The sequence below is a fragment of the Macrotis lagotis genome, chromosome 8, assembly GCF_037893015.1.
Source record: "Macrotis lagotis isolate mMagLag1 chromosome 8, bilby.v1.9.chrom.fasta, whole genome shotgun sequence".
Lineage (NCBI taxonomy): Eukaryota > Metazoa > Chordata > Mammalia > Peramelemorphia > Peramelidae > Macrotis > Macrotis lagotis.
The window spans coordinates 28215116-28240919 of NC_133665.1; the positions used below are offsets into that span (position 1 = coordinate 28215116).

The 25804-nt window shown below is 37.2% G+C and overlaps 1 protein-coding gene across 4 annotated transcripts in view; it reads right to left on the reverse strand.

Annotated features, from left to right (window-relative positions):
* The window catches only part of NAA35 (N-alpha-acetyltransferase 35, NatC auxiliary subunit), a 73690-nt gene extending 51608 nt beyond the window's left edge, over positions 1 to 22082 (reverse strand). The window contains exons 1-5 of one of the 4 annotated variants that reach the window (XM_074196608.1): positions 22004 to 22082; positions 20606 to 20740; positions 6267 to 6300; positions 4650 to 4764; positions 3770 to 3844 (exon numbers count right to left, since the gene is read on the reverse strand). In XM_074196608.1, coding sequence (XP_074052709.1) covers positions 3770 to 3844; positions 4650 to 4764; positions 6267 to 6300; positions 20606 to 20735 — 354 coding nt within the window. In that variant the 5' untranslated portion in view covers positions 20736 to 20740; positions 22004 to 22082. Of the gene's footprint in view, positions 1 to 3769; positions 3845 to 4649; positions 4765 to 6266; positions 6301 to 20605; positions 20741 to 21145; positions 21248 to 21662; positions 21767 to 21860; positions 21912 to 22003 lie in introns of those variants that run through there. The other 3 variants (XM_074196609.1, XM_074196606.1, XM_074196607.1) reach the window with 3 other exon arrangements.
* Between the last annotated feature and the right edge of the window lie 3722 nt (positions 22083 to 25804).

Genomic DNA, 25804 nt, shown 5'->3' on the forward strand with positions numbered 1-25804 from the left:
ATACATCTGTTGGTATGTCTTATCAAGCTGAAAAGTCATTAAATATAAGGCTAGTGATATTTTAAGCACTGCATTTCCCATTGTTTCTTCCTAAACATTTCCAATCTCTATTTTCTAACCCAATTCAGCAAAAGAAGGAGCATCTAACTTTAATCAAGACTATTCCACATATATTCAATTTCCTTTAACTCCACTTCAAAATATTTTAATAATTTTATCTTCCCTCATGTTTTAGAGCAAATATGCTTTTTACAAGGCCTATGCCAAGGCTAACCTCTCAAATTTCCTTTCAACCCACATCCCTCTTCTTCTCACCTCTTACCCTTACTCCCTCTCTTTCCCTTCTACTAAATACATATTTTGGCCACCAAAATACTGTATAAAAAAGATCTTCCCTAAACTCTACTTCTCTTTTTTCCTTTCCTTCCAACTTCTCAAAAGAATGGCCTATAATAACTTCAACAGTCTTCAAACTCTTATGATTTGAGTTCCCCTTTTACCACTGTACCAACACTGCATTTTCCAAGTCTATCAGTAATCCCAACACGCCCCCACCCCCAACAGACTTTTCCTGACTTCTTGGCAACATTCAAATAGTTCCATATATGCCTTCTTGTCACTGTCATCCCTTAGCTTTTATAACAATGCAATTGCCTTGTTTCCCCCTATGTATCTAGCAGCATCTTCTGTCTTTGTCTTCCTGCACTCCTCACCCTTTAACTCCTTGGATTCTCTGTTCACATTACTCTTTTCTTTATAATCAATCATTCTCAGATTTAAATAATAATCTCTATGTAGATGATGTGCAAATCTAGATCTCTAACCCTTCCCCCAGCAAGTAGTAGCTTCACTGACATTTTTACCTGCATTTAATACCATCTCAATTCAATATTTCAAATTCAAAAATAATCTTTTCCTTACACTTGGCTTTTCTTACTTCTTTACCATTAATAGCAACCTCCTCCTTTCTTTTACTCAGGCTTGAAATTTCAATATCATCTGATTCCTTCCTACATCCAGTTTGATCCTATGTACAAACTCTCTTTCTTCATTCTCATTAACACTAAACTACTTTTAAGGGGAGGCTAGGTTGCACAGTGGATAGAGCGCCGGCCCTGGAATCAGGAGTACCTGAGTTCAAATCGGCCTCAGACACTTAATAATTACCTAGCTGTGTGGCCTTGGGCAAGCCATTTAACTCCACTACCTTGCAAAAAACCTTAAAAGTTTTAAAAGAGCTGCCCAGAGAACTGACTATAGGTAACCCATTGAAGATCACACATTTAGTAAGTGTCAAAGGAATAACTCAAACTCAGATGTTTCTGGAATTGAGAAATTGTCTATTCAGTATACTAGAGATAATAAATTTCAAAATCATTAGTTTGAAATCCAAGTTTCCAAAAATGGGTGTGGTCTACTTCTTATTAAGCCCCTTCTTTTACCACATACTCCAATCACACCTGACAATTTATCATTTCTAGATGCAGCCCTTTCCCACCTCCATGCCTTTATTCATGCTGTTTCCTCTGTGTTCTTTTCCTAACCATCATTTTCAAGGTTCACCTTTTCTCCATAAATTTTCCTAAAATTCCCATTTCCCCTCACCAGAGTATTATCTTGCTCTTTTGAACTCCCACAGCCCTTTTTTTATAGCAAGCATTTTCATATCTTATCTTGTAGTTATTTTTGTGTATATATTTTATCTCTCTTACTGGATTCTAAGCTCCCAAGAGCTGAAATAGTGTCTTTTCCTTTTTTTGTATCCCTCCAAGTAACTAGCACAGTAGCTTGAACAGAGTAAGCTATTTTCAATGCTATTTGGTGATATTATTATTATGTAATTAATGTCTCCTTAGATATACCCCCAGAAAGAAACCAATCCATGATGTGATTACTTAAAAGTAATCTGTAAACCTGACAATTTACAAGTCATCATAAAGTGGTTTTAGATGTCATCTATTTCAATTCTCTTATTTTACATAATTATAATAAAATTATGTTGAAATGGAGAATAATGAATGAGCTGTTCAAACAGAAGAATAAACCAGAAGTAGAGAAAAAGAACAGGAATTTTTTATTTATCCAACATTGTATAAGAGATAAAAAATGCTATAAAATAGACACAAAACTATGTGGTCAGGTATAATTTATAATGGAGCAGAGAGAAATCTGATGATTATTATCTTAAGAATTTTCCCAAGCCCAATTTGTTCCCTCTAATTCCATGCTCACCAAAAACCCTATATTTTATAGTTTAAGATATCAGGAAGAAGGTACTGTGAATAGTGGACACAAACATTATGGATACTGAAATGGTATAATCCTAATTGCAAATTGGCATTTTGCTTTATAAATCAGTCCTTTGTGAATTTGATGGAATGAATCACTGCTCTAGGATCTGATAATGGTGAATTGTTAAAATTCAGCTTCTACAACTACAAAGTAGAGAACTGAACTGTGTGTATGATTGTGACTCCATCATAACATGGAATAGTTACCTTGAAGCCTAGTCTGATATAGTCCTAGAATACACAAAAAAGGAAGAAAATGAAAAGGACTAAACCAAATTTTATGAGGGGAATGGAGACAGGATTAATAACTAATCACACTTTGAAAGCTTTTAAAGGTTTGTTGATTATGTTCCTAACAATAATCTTGTGAGACAGGAAGGGGAACAAAGGTGTCTATAATAATTATTTTAGAAGTGTAAAATTCAATACACACTACCTTTAAAATATATAATGTGAAAACATGAATGGGATATTGCCAGGAGTAATTATAATATCTTATGGAGGGGAGGTAAAAGGAAGCCTCCAGCTAGGCCAGTTGAGTGGATGGTGCCCAGGAGACAGTTGTACAGAACCTGATTAAAAAAAAGCTGAGACAGAGGAAAGATGGAATAAAGGATCCAGTGGTGGATCCCAAGTGCAGTGACAGCAGTTAAATGTCTCCAAGAATATTCTCAAGGAAGAACAAGACAATATTCAGACTGTTTCACTGGAGAAAATAAGGTCTAAGTCACAGAGCAGGAAAGAGGTGAGAAAAGAAGAAACAATCTTATTCTTATTAGGACTAGATGGAGGCTAAAAGATCATTGTTTGTTCAAGGACTAGCATGTAGTCTGCTTATTACAATAAAGATGTGGATTCAGAATTAGTTAAAAGAGAATTATGAACCTGGAAGGCACTTAGGGCCACTGTTAGTAACAATAATAAGAATATATGCTTTAAATCTGCATGAAGCTAATAAAATAATAAGCATGAACTCAACCTGTGACATAACTGCATATCGTAGTCAAAGAACTTTTCATGGTAAAAAGGTTTGGCATTAATATATTTAAATTGTTTTAGGTGCTATACTACATTAGAAAAAATGGAGAGGAAGAATATAGTGCTGGAGAAGCCAGAGAATGTAAGGTTGAAACTCAGGGGTTTGGTCATCATTTGAAGGAAAAAAACAAAAGCCATTTCCCTTCTTCCTTGCCCTCCCTCCTCACTTTTAACCCAAGGAATCATGGCAACAAAACTACTCTGATCATGTAGTAAGAGACAGGATTTAACAGTATCCAGAGTTATTACATACTCTACTAATTTTACCCATGTCTTACTGTAGGTCCAATATTAGACATTTTATTACCAAAATACACACACACACACACACACACACACACACACACACACACAAAGACATATTTTTGGAAATTGAATTTTAAAAAGTAAGCCCTTGCTTTGAAAGATAAAACAACCAGGAAATTGCAATCAATTCTTACCAAGCAACAAAAACATGTATCCATAATCCCTATCAACTCAGGTAAAGTTAGGTCTTTAATTTTTATGGTGCCATCCTGAAAAGGAAAAAAAAAATTAGTTGTATAAACAATAAGCAAAAATTTATAAATCTTTAAAAAAACATTATTCACAAAATTAAGTGATTTTCAGGAAACATCTAGGTAAATTAGCACAAGATGAGAGCCCTGAAGCACAATACTTACAATGACATTTTCACATCTATGGCAACCACAAATAAGTCATTTTATTTGAAAATCAATTTAAATTTCTTAAAATAGCTATTCTAAGAAAATGCCAACTTAAATCATCCAGAATCTGAAGACCAGAAAGAATAAGTTAATTCATGATCTAGGCTCTCCAGAACATGAGTGAATGACAGAAAAATTCTTAACTTCATAAAAAGCTGGGGAGAGAGGCAAAAAAATAGTGAAATATATAACAAATTTAAAAAGAAAAGAAATGCAGTTACTTTACTTTCTTGAATACTGAGTAACTCCAAAGCCTTACTTCTTAAAAGATAAGACTAATCTGTAATTAGTTCTAAGTATCTGAATGGAAAGATTATGCTTACTGCTTCTGTTCAAAACAATAAATCTAAGACCTAATTCTTCTGGTGTAATGGACTACATCCTCTCTTTAATTCTGACTTAGCTGTGTGACCAGGAACAAGTCACAAATTCTTTTAGTCGGTTTTGTCATCTATAAAATGGGCATGATAACATTTCCAATACTCCACAGTTATTGTGAAAAAAAAATGTTTTGAAATCTTAGCAATCTAATTTGTTGTTGTTCAGTTGTGTCTAATTATTTGTGACTTCATTTTGAAATTATAAAAATAAGAGTATAATGGTAATGACACACCTTGATAGCTTGCTCAAAATTGAGAACTTTCCGATTAACTTGGTTTCCAATCATGCCAGCATCCATCTTGGGATCCATCATTTCAATGGCAGACATAGCTTCAAAAAGACCAAAGCTGCAGGGAAAAACCATACAAATTACAGTTCTTCAATCATTAGTGTGCCTAGATGCTACAGTCAACATATACATATATATCTACATCTATCACTCTTTATAGAAATATTACATATGCCTATATAGAAACATAAATGTAGATATATAGTTTTTTTGGTAAAGGGTTTCTTTAATATCTGAAACTTGCATTTCAACTAAATTCACTTAGTTATGCAAAAATTATACACAAACGCACTCTATCTAGGATAATTAAATGGCTATGTAAAAACATAAAAGAGGAAAAACAGCTTTCCAGGAGGCAATTTCAAAAATTTTACATATATTTAACAATATAACAATGGCAAATATATTGACATATCAATGGTACAATGGGGTTTGCTGAATTATTCAAGTAAGAACTGGTAAAAATGCTGGTGACCACCTTTCTTTCTTTTTCCTCCTTTGCTTCCCAATACATACTCAGCTGTTCCTTTTCAATCTCCTTGTCCAGATGCCAATAACAAAATATTGTTGTTCACAAGGTTCTGTTTGTTGCCCTTTTCACTCTTCCCCTTGATTTCACACAATCTAACTCTACCCAACTTTTCTAGACTTAGTTTATATCATTTTTTTCCTCTGCACTCAATGCACATCCCAAACCCCTATTCCCTAAGCATACCTAAATTTCCTACTTTCAGGCCTTTCCTTATGCTGTTCATTATAGCTTATATATTCTTTCTTATCTATTAAAAACTTAACCATCATTTAAAGTCCAATTCAAATGCTACTTCCTCTAATTGTTAACAATAAAAAGTATTGCATAACATTTTGTGAACTAAGTCAGAATTACTATAGATAATCTCTTCTTTCCTACAATAATGACAAAGGATTGCATACCTAGGAGAAACTTTATTGTATGCTGAAAAAATGAAAATTTTTTTTTGCCAGTGTCTCAGGGAAGACATATATATTAAACACCAGTTACCACTGGTTAAAGAGCATTAGTTAATTTGGAATTTCACATTGTAAACCACAAAATTTCAGACAAGAGAAGAATTGGGCATAGACGCTTTGTTGTTGTTCAGTTGTATAGTGGAAACATCATAAAACCAGACACTTTCCATTGCTTAAATTAATATTGCATCACCTGGTCCTTGGGAAAAAGAAAGAAAATCACTTACATTATTAACACTTCTTTGTACAGACTCTACTTTCTTTCAAGGGAGCAAAGACAATTAAAGTGTCATAGGGAATCCTATAGTGAAGAAATGTTAGGCAAGCCAAAAATGGCCTCATGAAATTCAAACAAATAATTCTATAACTATGAAGGTGCCTGGTGCCAACAAAACAGTTCACCAGGTTGTATAAATGTTTATTATTAGTCATTGTTTAAATTTCTAAAGAGTATTAGATAACTCATTATCCATGAGAATACTATTCTTTAAAAGTTCAAATTATCTACACATTTTCTAAAACAAATATTAAATCATCTTATTTCAAAGACAACTTCAATAATATACTCACAGCTTGTCATGAAGCAGTTCTCCCAACTTCAATTCTAAAAACAAAGTAAAAAATTGCTCTTTTGAATAACAAAAATGTATTTATATAGTACTTTTAATTCTAAGGTATAACATTTATTTAAGAAGTGGTATCATAAAATGAAACCTGCACATTTTAACCAACCTCATAAAAGAGCATTAATTTTATGTCTAGGCTTATGTCTTACAGAAAGTAGATGTTCATATATTGACCAAACCATACAACACAACTATGAAACAAATCATTCTAAGATTAATTATGGTTCATCTTGAATCCCAACTTAATCAAATCATTACTACTTAAAAAAAGAACACTGATCTATTATAACAAACTGAAACTGCTACTTTAAAAAGTTGTTTTAGAAACATTGCTGCCAAAAAGTAATCTTTTTCTTTAAATGTACTTGAATCTAACATCTTTTTTTCCAAATATAAAAAAAGGATAAAAATCATTAATAAATATAATGGTTAAAAAAATTAGTTTTAATATTGCCTCTTTCTTAAAGAAATAAAAGTAGTACTGAAATTTAAACAAGACACAGCTTATTCTTTAATATAAAGGTTTCTAAAGTATATTTTTTTAAATAGGAAATTATAGGAGAAAAATATTTGCAAAACCTAAAATTACATGTTAAAGAAGTAGACACGGAAACAGGAAAGTATATCAGTGAGCAAACTAAATACAGGAGAAATGATAAAACTCAATAATTGAGTGTTCACTAAATCTAAGACTATAAATTACTTAGGGGAAAGCTTCCTATTTGATAGGAACTGAGGGGAAACTAAAAAGGAGTTTAGCAGAAACAGAGTTTAGACTAACATCTTACAGTTTACATAAATCCCCCTCAAAACCTGAAATGGGGATATGACCTAAAAGAATAAGGGTTACATTGTCTGAGAGAGAAGGGGGGGGGATGATGAAATTGGGTATCTTCCACAATTAGGGTTAGGAGTAGAATTCTTAGCCAAAAAAAAGCTATAATCACAAAAAAAAGATAATTTCAGTTACATAAATCTGAAAAGCATCTAACCAAAATTAATATGGCTAGGACAAAAGTAATGATGTTAATTTAAGGGGAAAAACTGATAAGATATGAAAGGAATTAACAGCACAGAAGTATATATTCTCTAATGAATATTAGGTCACAGTATAGCAACAGATAGCTTTCAAGAATTTCTAATTATTAAAAATCATATAAAGGGCCAATCATGCTAGAAAGATTTTACCTCATGCCTAGGAAATTAACCAAATGACATAAAATGGAAAGAATCAGTTTTGGAGAGGTCACTGAAAAAACAAAGGTAAACATGAGACAGCTCCCCACTGATCCACCCTTTCTAGAAAGTATAAAATGTCTAACATGTTTTAACACAAGGATCCTATTGCCAGGATTACATACCAAGTAGTTAAAACAGAAGGAAAAGATCTATGAAGACCAAATGTTCAAAATCAGAATTTTTTATGGTAGTAAAGAACTGAAAATAAAAGTTGATACCTTAAATTTAGCTACACACTGTAGGAAGAGCTCAACAACTTGTGCTATATAAATGTATTAGAATATTACTGTGCTCATAAGAGACACTGAATATGAATGCAGAGGTGATTTATATGGATTAAGATTTATATGACCTGATACAAGGGAAATAGGAATTAGGAAAATAATACATGATAGCAACAATGTAAACAAAAGATACAAAACTGCAAATAATTATAATGGCAAAGCTTGGCCTTAGAGGAGAATTTCTTTCAGAGGTGGGGTGAAGCTGGGGTGGGGAAGTGGGTACAGTTATGGATATGGAATATTACATAAAACATTGGACCTTATTTATTGTTTATTTTTTTTTTTGGTTGGGCTGCTTTTTAACCCTCCTTTTTTGATGTATAAAGGATGACTTGCTGGGGAGAGATCTATTCTGAAATAAAAGTGATGTAAAAACAAAAGATATCAATCTTAAAACTTTAATAATATGTTTCATCATTTTTTATGATTCATTATGCTTGCTTTTCTGATTGGTGAATTATCCATTTCTCAACCTCTTGTAACCTGGCTTCTAACCTCACCACATAAAAATGAAAATGCTCTCCAAAGTTCCTGATAATCTCATCAAAAAATCAATTAGAAGGGGGCAGCTAGGTAGCGCAGTGCTTAGAGCACCGGCCCTGGAGTCAGGAGTATCTGAGTTCAAAGCCCGCCTCACATACTTAATAATCATCTAGCTGTGTGGCCTTGAGCAAGCCACCCCACTGCCTTGCAAAAAAAAAAAAACCTAAAAAAAAAATTAGCCAATCTTCAGTTCCTATCTTTCCCAATCTTTCTGTGGCATGACACTGCATAACATCTATTCTCTTCTCCCCAATGGATTTTCATGACTGCTTTTTCCTGTTTCTTCTGTATGACCATTGCTTAGTTCTAGAAATTTATACTGACAGAATAATAATAATAGGGATTGCTAATCTAACCGTTTGGACAATAAACATTTTTATCTACTTTCTTAAATGTACAGCCAAACAGATTCTTAATATCATTTAGAAGTTTCTGCAGTATTCTGTACTTGATACATAAATGTCACAGTCAAGCAGGAGCATCTGGAGAAAAGCCTCTTCTACTTAAGAAATCAACTTTTATTTAGTTCTTTGTTGCCATTTGCTTTTGAACATTTGAGCTGTATATAGGACTTTCCCTTCTGTCTTGATCACCTTGGGGTATAATCTTAGCAATAGAATCTTTGCATTAAAAGGTTCAAACATTTTGTTCACTTTCTTAGCATAATTTCAGATTGCTTTCTAGAAGGGGTAGACCAGTAGGGATTCATTAGAAGTCAGCAAGATAATGGCATAAACTTTTAGTAAGCATACATTGTTTGATAGTAAGTCAAAGGAGTTATAACTTCTAAGAAATCCCATGTAATTTTTATATTTGCAAGGGAGATAACTGAAGGATAGTCATTAAGGTCACGTTTTGTTTTCCTGAAACAATGGAAGGTAAGAACTGATGCAAAATAAAGTTAAGTGGAACCAAAAATAATAACTATAGCTATGCAAACTGAAAAACCAAAGAAAGTCCCAGAGAACAAATAATAAAACAACTTTCTCTTCACAGCATAAGGGCAGAGGAATATTGGAACAGAATTTGTTTGTATACATTGTCAGAGGTGGCTGAAGTATCTTATATTTTTGCTTAATTGTCTTTCTTTCCCTGAGGGAGGATTCAATAAGGGAAGGTATCAAAATGACTGAGATATGAAAGGTAAAAGGCAATAATAAAACATTTGTATTTTTAAAAAAAATGCTCTGAAAAGGTGTTAAGTTTTTCTCAAAAATTTCCTAAGAAATTGTAAAGTAGGCTTAATGGTTAATAGTTATTGAAATATTGTAAATCAGGCATCTAGGTGGTGTAGTGGATAGAGCACCGGCCCTGGAGTCAGGAGTACCTGAGTTCAAATCTGGCCTCATACACTTAATAATTACCTAGCTGTGTGGCCTTGGGAAAGCCACTTAACCCCATTTGCCTTGCAAAAACCTAAAAAAAAAAAAAAAATTCTAAATCATCTTTTCAAAAATTAGATTTTGTTTTTCAATTAAGGACATAGTTTTTCCATTTCCTATCACCCTTTCCCTAACAAAGAAGGAAAAAAAAGAAAAGCAAAACCCTTATAACAACTATGCATAGTCAGACGAAATAGCTTCTCATGTTGTCTAGGTCCGAGACTCTATGTCTCATTCTGCATAAGGAACTCATCTTCTCTCTGTTAAGAGGTGGGTAGTATCTTCATCACTAGTCCTCTGGAATCTTGGCAGTCATCACATTAATTAGAATTATTAAGTCTTTGATAGTTGCTCATTTTTAAACATTGTTGATACTGTGTAAATCTTTCTCCCAGTTTTGCTCACTTCACTCTGCAACAGTTCATGTATGTTTTCTGTGGGTATTCTTTTGGTATCCCTATTGAACTTTCCTTCAGTTAGCTTTAAAAAACTGATCCCTCAACACCCCCCAAAATCATTTCTCCAAAACAGACCTCTTCTGTAAACACTTGGGTCTACTCCTGATCTTTTTTCCCCTCTAATACTATTTTTTACTTCTTTATGTGGCTATAATATTGTGATTTAATGGTGGTGGCTCCCCGTCATTAACAAAAAATTTCATTATAGAAATCTCTAAAATCTTTCTGCTCACTCAACTCTCTTCAGTTTCATTTTTAAATGCTGTTGCAATGACCTGCCAAGGTTCCTTGACACATCATAATTTTTTGCTTTCTTATGAGATAATGCTGCTCTTGATCTTCAACCACCTTTGTTGATAAGGCTTTTTAAAGTGTACATTCTAAATTGCCATTTCCTTTGATTGCCACCTTAATTTGCTTAGCAAGAAGAAAAGTGCTTTTTAAGGCTCTTCAGATAGTCTCCTTATGGCAGTTGATTCATTCTGGTAAAACTTTCTTAGGAAATGGTGATGGTCTCTATTTGTGTCTCTTCTATCATTTCTATTTTCTAATATCAATCATACTTAAATATAACAATCTGACGATGTCTTAATTGAATGTCCTATCTTTTACAACTCATCCTTAACCTCCCTTCTAAATTTGGTACTGAATTTGATCTTTGCTGTAACAAGTAGTTAATCTCTCTCTATAAAGACAGAACGTCAGAAAAAATTTTCAGATCCCTAACTAGTTGTTTCATGTCTGTTAAAATATAATCAAATTCATTTTGGGGGTGAAATCTGGGGCATGCCATATTTAATGGCCTGAGAATCATTTCTTTTTTTTTTTAGGTTTTTTTGCAAGGCAAATGGGGTTAAGTGGCTTGCCCAAGATGAGTGCTTTATCCACTACACCACCTAGCCGCCCCCATTTTTTTTTTTGAGAATCATTTCTTGAAGAAATCATGATAGTCATGATATACACGAAGTCAAGAGACTTCTGTATAAACTACACCTTTGATATTTCTTTTTTCTTTTCCTGAATCATGTCTTCCCTTATATAACTTTCACCATTCTTTCCTATGTCCACCTTTGCTTTGAAGTTAGTGGATATTCGTGAGGACGTGATAATTTCATTTGGGATATTGTATTGGGTTTTGCATAGAATTTCTTTAACTTTTCATAGTAACTTTTTTTTGCAAATGTTTATCATTGACCAAAAAAATTAATTAATTGCCCCATGAAATGTTTCTTGTTCCTTTCAGATACATAAAAAAACTCCCCTAACTTGATAAACTCTTTAATTTTCTTCACCAAGGAAAACTTTAGATCTTTAAAAAAAGAAACCTATATATTTAGCTATACCTTTTCTTTTTGTTTTGACTTCCAAGAGGTTGCTATGATTCTAGTCTTCCAAAATTATAACTATTCATTCACTTAACAAGGGTTTCACATTTCGATCATGAACCACTAAGTTAATGCTCATGGATGATCTAAAGACCTTAGCATCCTCTGTTCCATTTCCCAATATTCCATTATCAACACTGTAAAAGCAGAAGGGGGGGAGGCTAGGTGGCGTAGTGGATAAAGCACCAGCCCTGGAGCCAGGAGTACCTGGGTTCAAATCCAGTCTCAGACACTTAATAATTACCTAGCTGTGTGGCCTTGGGCAAGCCACTTAACCCCATTGCCTAGCAAAAACCTAAAAAAAAAAAAGAAAAAAAAAAGCAAGCAGAAGGGGATAGTACATGATTGCTAACCCTTTAAAAATGTTCTTAATATCATGTGTTTCAATAGTCAAAGAATTTGTTGTCCAATAGAAAGCTTATTGGTAATGAGCCCTCAAAAGTTAGCAAGGCTGACTGTAGGAAAAGATATAACCTGTTGCCAGCATCATAACTGAAACCTGTCTACCATAGTGAAAGCTGCCAGAATGTGAATTCTATGCCATAGCCTTTTAGAATCCAAGGCCTTCTCCATATGATAAGACATCAAGGGAAGGAATTGGGGAAGCATCTTCTATAATATCATAGAGATTACAAAATAGAGTGTTATTGCTTTTAATTTTGCATTTAATTAAGGCCAACTCAAAGTACTTTAATTTTGCACTAAGAAAATGGAATGAGAATAAAGTCTCAGAATCAAAGACACTATATTGTAATACTTATTTTTTATAGTTGTCTTATTTTTCAATAAACTCACTTCTTCAATCTGCCCTCACTTAGTCATGCATGGTCATCACTTGGAGAATAGGAAAAAAACTACAGTAAATGAAATCACAAGAAACATAGAGAAACATGAAAAGATTTGCAAAAAATGATGTAGTGGAAAATAAGGACAACCAAAAATAAAATACATAATTAAAAAATGTGAATTAAAAGATCACTAAAAAGGAAGGTGAACTTCAATTCTGGGCTCCAATTAAGAGCCCAGAAAACCAACAATGAAACACTGTTTTCATAGCAGAGTTGGAATACAAATTCAGTCACTATATTAGATGTTTTTTTGCTTAATTATTCTTTGTCACAAAGGAGTGGGGTGGAATACAATGTTCTCTCCAGAAATGATCAAGATGTAAAGACAAATTCCATCAATTAAAATTAATTTTATTTGAGTTTCATGACCTGTCTTAATATAACTGGAAACAGCCTTAGAAATAATGAAATAATGATATACTATGAAAAGAAGGAAAACCAAATTCTCAAAGTCATTAATTCCAGAGCTAGGAATATGCTTTAATTCTCATCTAGAAAATGAGCAAATTAGAAGATATTGAGGGGCGGAGCCAAGATGGAGACAAGAAGGGATCCAGTCTTAGGAGCTTTCTGATAAAACTCATAAGCTAAGGACTCTAATTAAACTTTCAAGAGTCTCCTGAGCTGCAACCCGGGGAGCACCAGGCACAAAGTGGGGGAACAGTGGAGGACCTCTGCCAGAGCACGTGGAGCCCAGCCCTCAGGGCACACAGCCAGCAGCTTGGTCTTTCCCCAGCCCAGACCTGGAAACAGAAGCAGGTGGAGCCAGTAAGCAGGAGCCCCCAGGGCATGAGCCCATTGAGCTGAGGGAGGGGAGTGAAGAGAGACTGCAGAGCTCTTCTGTCCTCTGCCTCTGGGACAGGACTCTGGGGCTCTGACCATTCAGATCCTGATCCCAGTCTAGGCCCTCCCATAGAACAGCAGTGGCACCCCCCCCCACCTTGGCCCCGTGGCAGAGTGGGGCGCTTATGGTCATTCACAGACCAGGAGGGAGGACAGAGCCTCACACACTGAGACCTTTGTGGGAGTGTCCCAAAAGCTCAGGAAGCACCCCAAAAACAGGCCCAGGCTGGGAAAATGAGCAAGCAGAGAAACAAAAGGAAGACTACTGAGAAATATTTTGCAAATGAGCCCAAGAAGGATCAAAATACTCAGTCTGAAGATGAGGAAGCACAAGCTCCTGCATCTAAAGACTCCATGAAAAACAGAAATTGGGCTCAGGCTATGACAGAGCTCAAAAAAGACTTTGAAAATCAAATGAGGGAGTTGGAAGAAAAACTGGGAAAAGAAAGGAGAGAGATGCAGGAAAAACATGAAAATGAAGTCAGAAGCTTAGTCAAGGAAATCCAAAAAAATGCTGAAGAAAATAGCATGCTAAAAACCAGCTTAGGTCAAATGGATAAAACAGCTCAAAAAGTTATTGAGGAGAAGAATGCTTTAAAAAGCAAAATTGGCCAGATGGAAAAAGAGATAAGAAAACTCTCTGAGGAGAACAAATCCTTCAGAGAAAGAATAGAATTCAGGGAGATTGTGATGAATTTACCAGAAATCAGGAATCAATACTTCAAAACCAAAAAAATGAAAAAATTAGAAGAAAATGTGAAATATCTCATTGAAAAAACAACTGATATGGAAAACAGACTTAGGAAAGATAATTTAAAAATTATTGGAATACCTGAAAGTCATGATCAGCAAAAGAACCTTGACATCATTTTCAAAAAATTACTACAGGAAAATTGCCCTGATATTCTAGAAGCAGAGGGCAAAATAGAAATGGAGAGAATCCACCAATCCCCCCAAGAAAGAGATCCCAAAAAATTAACCCCTAGGAATATTATAGCCAAGTTCCAGAACTCCCAAGCCAAAGAGAAAATATTACAAGCAGCCAGAAGGACACAGTTCAAATATCATGGAGCTGCAGTCAGGATCACACAGGACTTAGCAGCAACTACACTGGAAGCTCATAGGGCTTGGAATACAATATACCAGAAGGCAAAAGAGCTTAGAATGCAGCCAAAAATGAACTACCCAGCAAGGCTAAATGTCCTCTTCCAGAGAAAAAGATGGCCTTTCAATGAACCAGGGGAATTTCAAATGTTCCTTTTGGAATGGCCAGAGCTGAACAGAAGGTTTGATCTTCAGATACAGGACTCAGGTGAAGCATGGAGATTGGAGGAGAGGGGGGAAAATATGAGGGACTTAATGAGGATGAACTGCATGTATTCCTGCATAGAAAAATGACACTGATAATACTCATATGAACCTTCTCAGTTAATAGAGCAGGTAGAGGGAGCTTTTATAGTTGAAGCACAGGAGAAAGCTGAATTCGAAGATAAAATATGATGTAAAAATGGAGTCAACAGAAAAAAAAGGGAAATGGAATGGGAGAAAGAAAAAGGAGAGGGGGAATAGTCCAAGATATTTCACATAAGATTTTTTTTATTACAATGAGCTATTGCAATGATATGGAAGTGGGGAGGCAAGGGGGAATGAGGGAACCTTTGCTCTCATCAGACATGGCTAGGAGAGGAAACAGCAAATATACTCAATGGGGTATAGACATCTGGAGTAAGAAGGAGGGGGGAGCAGGGGGAAGGGGTGGGGGATGTCAATAAAGGAGGAGAGGATGGACCATGGTGGCAGAGTGGTCAGATATAACACATTTTCTTTTTTACTTCTTGCAAGGGGTTGGGATTGGAAGGAAGGCCTGCCCAGGACCATAGGGCCAGGTGGATTCTGGGCCTAAGGGGGGGGGGGGGGGCAGGGCTTCTTGGCCCCAGGACCAGGGATCTGTCTGCTGCGCCACTCAGCAACCCTACAGTAGAGTCAGAGTGAAAGGAGAAAATATAGTACATGGTAGTGGAGAAATAAGAAAGGAGTTGAAAAATATGGAAGTAACTTTTGTGATGGACTTATCATAAAGAATGTGATCCACCCGTGACAGAGTTGTTGGTGTTGGAAGCACATTTTTTATTATTATTATTTGGGGGAGGGTGCAGGGCAAGTGGGGCTGGGTGGCCTGCCTGGGGCCACATAGCAGGGGGATCTTTGGGTGTCTGGGGCCAGATTTGGACCCAGGTGCTCCTGGCTCATGGGCCAATGCTCTGTCTGCCACCCAACCACCCCTACTAATTATTACTATTTTATTTTATTTTGGGTCTTTTTTTTTTTTTACTTCTTTTTGGTTTTTGCAGGGCAGTGAGGATCAGGTGGCTTGCATTTCCACACGGCTGGGTGATTGTTGGGTCTACGGGGCTGGATGTGGGCTCGGGTGCTCATGGCTCCAGGGCTGGTGCTTCGTCCATTGCGCCACCTGGCCATACTTACAATTATTACTATTTTTTTTTATTTTAATTTTTTTTTCTCTCCACTTTACTTTTTTCACCCAAGCAAGTTTCCCGGGGTATTTTGTTTACTTGTAAACAAGAATATTTTATTAATGTAAAAAAACATTTGTACAAAATGAGAATAAAAAATAAATTTAAATAACAGAAAAAAGAAAATGAGTAAATTTCTTACAGAGGATCCATTTCTTGTGAAAATAGCAAGAATCAAATAGGTCCTAATCCTAAATCATAAGATATCTTCAGAACTCTGGTAGGATTGGCAGTTCCAAGAGGTATGCTATACCAGTTATATCACTATTCCTAGGACCTAGAAGTATACACAGAATGACTGTGAAGGAACTGTTATTCTATCAGAATACATACTATGACAGGGATAAATCTATGCCTTCTACTCAAGATTACTCCACAAATTAGCTTCTTCAGCTAGCCAAAACAAAAATGATCTTTCCATTGCCAGAATTCTATTTCTTGGACTTCCTGATAAACCCAGAGGGAAATAAAGAAGAGGCAGCAGCAGTAGTTGTAATAGTAGTAGTCAGGTGGTGCAATGGATAGAGTACCAAGTCTGGAGACAGAAAGACTCATCTCCCTGAGGTCAAATCCAGCCTCAGACACTTAATAGCTGTGAGACTTTGGGTAAATAGCTTAATCCTATTTGCCTAAGTTTTCTCATCTGTAAAAATGACCTGGAGAAGGAAACAGCAAACCAATTTTTGCCAAGAAAGCTCCAAATGGGATCACAAAGAGTTAGATACAAGTGAACTAAATAACAACAAAAAATAGCAGCAGTGGTAATAGTAATAGCAGCAACAGCATTTATGTAGTGGTTAAAGGGTTGCAGAGCACTTTACATATGCTATCTCAGGTGAGGGATTTGCTTTTAGTGTTTCTTTACTATCTTCTCAGGCTCCAGGACCAATCCCCATAATCCAGCTGTCCAGACCAAAACTGGTTACTTAGAATATAGAGATGGTTTTCTGGTCAGGACATTGTCTAAATTCTGCCTATATAGAGCTTTATTCCAAATGGCAACTGAAAAGATCAACCAGAGTCAAATGAACACTTGTAGTTTAAAGTCAAATGCAGAACATCATTTGCACAAAGATCATGGAAGAGCAACTTCAATAAATGGTCTTTATCAGTTTCTAGTTCTTAGCCTCTCAGCAGTATTTCTTGCCACAGTCCAGTCTCTTTTAGTTGTAACTCTCCTATGACACTACACTACTTTGCTTTTCTTTCTAGCTGATTTCTTCTTTCATCTTTTTTTGACTTCTAAATCATGGACCTTCCCAAGGGAAGTCTTTAGCTCCCTGCTGTAAGACACTCTCTCTCTCAGTTTCAGCTTCTTTTGTATCTAACATCTATCCAGTCAATTAACTCCTATTCATTCTTTCTTTATAATATTTCTCATATGTCTTTCCTTTTGTGCTTTCACGCTACAATAATCAATCAACAAATATTTATTAAGCACTTATATTCTGCCAGACACTGTGCTAGGTAATGGAGATATAAATACGAAATTAAAACAATCCCAGTCCTCAAGAACTTATGGTCTACATGGGGAAGCATATAAACAAAATTAAATACCAAAAAACCATAGTAAATACCAAGTAAGAACCACCCACCTGGTCTTTCTTGTGCTAGTCCATTCTGTACACAGTTGTCAAATTAATTTAAGATTGCTTTTATACTTTTATCATAGTGTTAACTTGTTCAATACTTTTAAATAGTTCAGTACAGCAAATACAGTTGAAAGTCTTTAGTCTAGCAATACAACTTACCTTATTTTATATGACCACATGTACAGAGTGCCAGGTTGTCTATTCACTGTTTACTGAATGTGTACCTGTGATCATACTGATTTCCTTCCCCTTCTTCCACAACCAGAATAACCTTTCTTCTCTTCTGTTTTTCCAAATGCTATCCATCTTTTAATACTTAACAGGTTGTATAAATGATTAGGGCCAAGTCACTTAACTTCTCTGAGCTTTGATTTCCTTATCTTTAAAATGGAGATGATAATAATAGCACTATTTCAACTGCACTCTCAAAGGATGTGTATAAAATATTTTGGAACCCTTAAAAGTATTGTAATAAGTATTATAATAAAACTAATACCACCACCATTTATAAGGCAGGGCCTACTCTTAAACCTTTTTTTTTTGCTTCTTAGCATTCTAACGTTTAAAGTGCCTAGCATACAGAAGGTGCTTAATCCGTGCTTCACCAGATCCTAAAACAACACTGTGAAGTAGATGCTATTATCATCCCTATTTTCAAAATTAGGAAATTAAGATTCAGAGATTAAGTGATTTACTAGGGTCACAAAGAAGAACTCAAACTAGGACTACCTAATTCTAAATCTAGTATCCACTCCACTATGAAGGCCAACTATTATTTAAGGAATAGCTCATAATCCACTTTCAAAATGAAACTTCCCTCAATCATTCCAGCTAGTATTCTTTTAACTTAAATCATGTTGCTTGTAATTCTTATTTAATTAATCACATCTATTTGATTTACCTAACTGAATTTACAAAATCCTCCTGGATAGAATTTACCTCACTGGTAGCGACAGCTTCCTTATCTATGAAAAGAAGCTCTAATCAGGAGTTCTAACATGGATAGGAAAAAAATTACCTCTAGCTTCACTCACATCTAAAATGAAATTTGGCATATCCCATCAGTTACCTAAAAACATTTTTCTGAGGTGTCCATAGCCTTTGCCAGATTACCAAAAGGATCACAAGTCACAAAAGAAATTAATAAAAACTTCTCTGGATATCTCCAAGAAGTCATCCCAGCTTTAAAATTCATGGTTCCAAGAGGCTAGCAGAGTGCTATGACTAGGGTTGACTTAGCAAAGTCCTCTTGAGCTATTTTAGACAGAAACAATGAGCTATATTGTGTTTTGCTCCATTTAGTTAGTATCCCTGAAACTGCCATGTTGGCATAGCTCAGATGTTGCATGATTCAATTCCCCTTTTAAGGATAATGGTCACCTATGCTGAAATGCTTAATCCCTCACTGGTCATTCCTCCGTGGTGTGAACCAACTGATAAATTTACGCCATTCATTCTACTCATACTATCAAAAATTTCCACACCGGGTCATCTCAACTACTGAGGACAGATACTGAGGCATCTCTTGAGTTGGCACAAGCATCGATGATGCTGTCTAATGTACAATTCAGGAGTCCTGGGACCAGAGGAAGACTATAGGACAGAAGTAGCATGGGCCCTTACAGGTATCCCTTTGTCCAATGAACAAGTTGATGCAACTCATTAGAAAGTGAAAGTGGTACTGTATTCAATCAATCCTTCAATGCATATGGGCCCAACCAATATAATATATAAAATATTGTTTTATTAACACAATTATCTAACTACATTTAATTTCTAGAAATTGCTATCAGAAGCCTTTGCAACCTTTAATTGTCCTCAACTGTTTATGAGATATCTTTTTTTTACAAGCAAAAAATATTTTTATTTCATATGTATTAACCACAATATCCAAGATAGGAAGGCAACTGTGGTTCAGTAAAGTAAGTATTAGATGTAGAGGCTGAAGACCTAGGTTTGATTCCCAACTCTACGAGTATAACCTTGGACAAATAATAGCTTCTCTCTCAGTCTCAGTTACTCCATCTGTAAAATGGTAATAATCTTATTACCTACTTCAAAGGTTAAGACCAAATGGGAATACTTATTTATAAGCCTTAGAGCATCACTTATTACTGCTACATATAGAGTAATATATGCTTTATACAATTTTTAAAATCTAACGTGCTCAATAAATACTTAATTTTTTTTTTTTAGGTTTTTGCAAGGCAAACAGAGTTAAGTGGCTTGCCCAAGGCCACACAGCTAGGTAATTATTAAATGTCTGAGACTGGATTTGAACCCAGGTACTCCTGACTCCAGGGCCGGTGCTTTATCCACTAGGCCACCTAGCCGCCCCCAATACTTAACTTTTAAAAGAGCTAAACATCTAACAATTGTCAGATAATTGTGACAAAGTGTACATAGCTTTTGTTCAATTAATATTACCATAAATAGTATATGAAAAATCCAGGTTTGCAAAGGTAAGTACGAAAGTCTTCTGCTATTGCTACTGTATTGCAATAGATTCTCTGAATATGAGAGAACCTCATAGACAGGTATAGTATAACTCTGCTTTGTATAAATACAACCAGCTATTTTCATCAGAATACTTACCATTTCTTAACTCTAAATCAGTCAAGTATCCCTGTGACTCACTGAAGTTCTAAGGGGACAGTAGGTCAATAATGGAATTCTTTTCTGAATAACCATTCTTGGTGAATAAAAAAGCAACTGAAAAGAAATCTATGGGTGGCTTAATATTTTAGGCTTTAATCTTCTCACTGCCTACAGACTAGAAATCAGTCAAACAAAGGAATGATGAAGTAAAAAGAAACTGAAACCAAATTGCAATTGCAGGTAATCTCATTGTATTCTTGGAAAGAAAACTTTTAAAGCATTCCCTCTTCTCATCTACAAAAGACCACTAAATAATTTTACTTGTTGTAGCACAAGCAGAAATCTTTGACTGCAAGTACTCTCTAAACATTTATTTTTGCTTACAATTTTTTTAACCTGCACCTATCCATAATACTTCATATTTACAAGGTATATTTTGGTTTTCATATGTATTTAAATTTGATGCAAGTAGAAGCATATTATGAATGCGATTTTTAATACAACCTGACAATTTCGAATTAAAATTCAACTCTTTTCTTTAATCAGTAGCACTTCTGACTCACAAGTTACCACTCACCTCGACAAGCTTCTTCAAAATCTTGAGTTATGTCTACCCAATTTGTGCTTGTACTGTTCTTTTCCATCTTTTCAGGTATACTGAGCTCCCATCCTGAATCATCATCTTCTACAGAAGCTTTCATAACCATTTTACCTGTAAAACATGTCAAAATGAAAATTAATAGCTTTCAGTATGTTCCAAAACTCATGTTCAATTACTAGAGGAAAGGGCTATCGTTCTCAGAAAATCCAGTGTAATTCTGGACACATTATTTCCCCTCACTTCTTTTGTATACGGAGCTAATGATCACTAAGTTCCCTTCCATTCAACCGTAACATTTTATGATTCAGACTCATCCTTTAATGTAACAGAATACTGGGGATAGCCGGAAGAATGACAACCCGAAGCCAAAGAGGTGCCCACAGGAATCTGTGATTGGCCAGGTCTGGTCACCCAAGTGTAACTCTGCAAAGTGTGCTCCCCTCCAGCCCCATTCTCCGACTCTGCACCAGCCCCCCGTGCCCTGGAACTGGGAGAGCTGGAAGGCTGGGCACGCACTTCCAGCTGGAGATGCAGGGCCAAGGTCACGCCTGGGAGCCAGGCTCGGGCACACTGGACGGGTCGTTCCGGACTCGCCCGCAGAGGCAGCCTCCGGGGGCCCGAGGCCAAGGCACGCCGGGGACAACAAAAAGGCCGGAGGCCGCCCGGGCACAGCTGGAGCGCTCGGGACTCGGAGGGCCGGCGGCCGCCTGCTCCTGCTGCCCCCGGCCCGCCGCCCGGCCAGGCGGCCCGAGGGGCACCTGCGGCGCCGCTGCCCGGCTCCCCGCGCCCAGGCTGGCCGCCTCGGGGGCAGCGCGGGGCGGGCCCGGCCGCCGGCCGCCGGCCCCCGGCTCCGGCCGCAGCACGGGGGACACCGGGAGGGCGGGGCCCGGCCGCCCCGGGGCCCCCACCTGGGGCGAGGCGGGCCGGGGGCCGCGGGGTGCCCCGCGGGCGCCGAGGGTCCCCCGCGCCGCGACCGCGCCGCCGGGAAGGGCGGAGCTAAGGACTTCCGGGGCTGCCCCGCAGCCGTCCCTACCGACTCCTCCGGCGGCGCCCCCGCAGCCGCGCACCGCACCGCCGCCGCCGCCGCCGACCTCAGAAATAACGTCGCCGCCACGGCCGCCCCCTCCCCGAGCAGCCCAGCCCGGCCCGGCCCGGCCGCGTGCGCGCATGCGCGCATGCGTGCGCCGGCTCCCGCGGCCCCGCCCCCTCCGACTCCCGGGGGCCGGCTCACCGCGCCGGACGCACGCACATAGGCACACGCTCACACATGGACGTGCACCTACTAGATACACGCACACGCGCGCGCGCGACCCTCCTCCACCCAACTCCCCCCCTTAGTCTTGGCAAGGGAGACTTCAATTCTCGCGTACTAACGAGGATCTCGCGATAGCTGTTTCTTTTCCTTCTCAGGCCTCCCTGGGCTCCCTCTCCCTTCCCAGTCGGGAGGTGTGGAGTGGGCGGGGTCAGGGGAGTGGGCGTGGCGCTCACGTGACTGCGGGCGGGGCGGGGCCCTGGCTCGTGCGCCGCTGCGCTCGTGGGTCCTGTCACTCCTTCAGCCCGGGTGCACGTGCTGAGGCGCTTCAGCCTGGGCTTCCTCCCGGCCTGGCTCTCCCCTCCCCCCAGCCCCGGGGCAGGCCCGGCCTAGCTCGCCCTTGTCCCCGGCCCCAGCCCCGTCCCCAGGAGTTCTCTGGGTCATGGTTCAAGTGCGGCGTCTTTGAACAAAGGCGCTTCTAAGACAGAACGGGCGGCCTAGCACAGTAGATGACTCATAATAGGCGCTTAATAAAGCTTGTGGATTAAAAATTTAACCACTTCCTTCTCTAGACATTCTAAAGTCTCTATAGGAAGGAAAAAATATTCTCCCACATAATTAAAATTAGATACTTGGCTGTCCAATCCTTATTGTTTTAAAACTTTATTATCTTATATGATGTGCTGTTATTGGGGGTAGCTAGGAGCAAGTCCTGGCTTGGAGTCAGGAAGATCTGAATTCAAATTCCATATGTTTGCCTCAGTTTCCATATCTGTCAAATGAACTGTAGAAGGAAATGGCAAGCCATTTTAGTAGCTTTCCCAAGAAAATCCATATATATGTATATATATATATATATACACATATGTGTGTGTGTTGTTTTACATATTTTGCTATTTTACACATTCATTATATCTTAAAACTTGCAAATAATTCAACAAATAATTCTGTATGTGCATGTGGGTATGTGTGGTGATACTGACTTTCGTGTGGCAATATGGTAAAGTGTCTGAATCCCTTCTTAGTAGATGATGTTTCTAAATGTATAAAATAAAATACATAAGATTACAAAAGAAATCAGTTTCATTGAGTTATTGAGATCATCTAATGCAACCATTTTATTTTAGATATGATGAAGCAAACCCAGGTAGGTTAAAAATGCATTGTTTAAAATCACACTTAAATGATAGCAGAACTAGGGTTGTTACACAACTTCCCTGATCTCTAAAATGAATATGATTTTATTAATCAGGTATTATAAAAAATTAGTTCAAAGAATAGGCATTTGATGAACTACCATAGTGGGAATAGAAGGGATTATGAAATAATAAAACAGATAGTTTTGATTTCATGAAATTGTAAAGCTTTTCCATGAACAAAATCAATGTAACTTTATTTTTGATTGAAGGACTTGGGAGGAAAAAAGAAACAAGGCATGGACTTTGAAAGGTAATTAGTTGATACACAACATCAAAGACATATGGGGGAAAAAAACCTCAGCATATTTGATTTTCATAGTCTGTACTTTCAGAGACTACTAAAAATGAACTCATGGGAAAAGATAATTCTTTTCCTGATAGGGTTGCTTCCAGAACACAGATTCCCCCTAACTTTTATGTATTATTCTATGGATAATCCAAGAGTTAACAAACTATGGCAATTTATGGCTCAATAGCCAAGTCTGACAAGCTGACTATTTTTGCACTACCCTTAAGTTGAATGGTTCTTAAATTTATAAGTAAAATAAACTATTTTAAAAAGTAAAAACCATTCTTATTTGGCTCTACAAAAACAGAGTAAAGACAGAATGTGATTTGTAGTTTGTAATCCCTTGACCTAAATTAATCTGTTTACCTTTCCTTATTACTTTTTTTAATTGCATGCTTTGATAAACATGTCTACTTGTTATCCATTATTAATTTTGATGGAATAAGTGTTTGGTGGGAAAGGAAACTAAGCTTGTTCAAAATAAATATCACCTTCCAGGTCTGGGGCAAAAGTATTCCCCCTAGGAATGACCATTGGAAGTAGCTTTTATCCTAAGCCCCCCCCAAATAATACCCCTTCAAATATCTGAGATGTAATAGATACAATTTTGATCCAATATCTATCTCAAAAAAAATAGAACAATGAGAGACTAAGAGCCTAGGCTTACTAACACACTTACTACCTCTAAAGGTAAAAATTCAGATTTTGGGGAGAAGAGGATGGAGCATCACCATATTCATCTATATATCCTTACTACATGCTGTCTATCTAGTATTTTGTTACATGGCTCTTTGTTACAAAGAATTACAAACTATAAATCACCATTCAAAAGATAGCTATAAATTATTAGTAGTAAGAAGAATGCAAATGAAAGTCTGAGATTTAACCTCACATTCAGCAAATCCACAAAGATAAAGCATGGAGTGAGAAAAGTAGTTAGTTTTAACCAACTGCTTTTTCTTACTAGGATGTAATCACAGATGATGAGGTGTTAATGTCTTAACAAGGTGTGAATACATTTCAGATTGTGTCTGAAGGGTTAGAAATTGACTGTGTTCCTGAAGACCTATAAAAGTGGAAGCTCATACAACTCTAAGAGGCCATCCAGGCTAGAAGTAGCTTTGTGGAAGAGACCCTTGTACTTATATCAGAGGATGAAGGGAGATTAACTATCCTTTCCTCCCATTACCTATGCCATTTTGAAGTATAAATGCTCATCCACTAGGAGATGTTATTCTCTAGAAAGACACAGATCAAAAGAGACAATGTTCAAGCAGCTTCAAGGAACAGGACTTCCAGCAGGAAAGAAGAAATCTAGCTAAGGATTCAAAAGAGAGCTAGCCCTACCAATTGAAGGTAGAGCATCAGAGATGGCCTGAGAAAAATTCAACCTAATTGAAATGCTGTACTCAGGGGGGACCTTCATGAGGACTCCATGAGGAGAGAAGGGATATTGAGGTCCTGCAGTTCCAGAGACATGAGTTGTTCATAGCTTGGATTTTCTACGAGTGTTTTATTTTCATTGTACTCTAAATCTTTGTCCATTATTTGTATGGAAGCTAAATGTATTTATGGGAGAGTATGCCCCCACCCCCAGACTAATGGAGAATGTAATTTTTACTAAAGCTATATTACTATTGTTAGTTTGCAATAAACTGTCTGCTGGCATGATTATTAACACCAGTGGAGTCCCACAGACTATATCCTACTACCTGGGAATAGAATCCCCACTATGCAAACCAGATCCCACTTAACATCTCATAAAAACATTAACAATTCACCTATACTACACCCTAGTAGGGGGGAAAAGGGAGATGGATTGATAGGGCCTAGCTTTCTCTCTTACAGCAATATAACCTGTGACAGTCTGGCCTTCATTAGCATGTGCATTATTATGCTTTGCTAACATAATATTCACATGTACTTGAGAATGTTTAGATATTGTTTTTGGTCTGCTTACCACATGAAGAAAAGCCTTTTGATTGGCTACTGAACTGGAACGGAAAGAATTAAAATGACACTACCCCATCAAAGTGTTTCTCTTGTTTGGCTGCATTCCAGTGAGAAAGACTTGTTGTAAGCTTCTGGATGGAAAGAGGCTTTAAGTCTCCCCCACCCATTGTCCCATGTAACCTTTGAATAAAGGCTTCTACTCTTTATTCTTTTCTGATTTTAAGTGGAGTTTGAGTGATATGAGAAGTATAATCTTTTGAGCTTTGAACTAATCTAAGTTCTAAAAGTCTGTAAGATGAGTCCATGTCAGAATTTGTTGGAGGCTGGGCAATGGGTGAGGCAGTAGTTGAAACTTTGAAGAGCAACTTGTTTAACCAGACCAGGGATAGGATGTGGCAGCAATTTATCTCTCAATCATGCCACACTTGGAAGTAAACATGGTGGAGACAGATGTATTGTAACAAATGTTTTAAGTATGAACT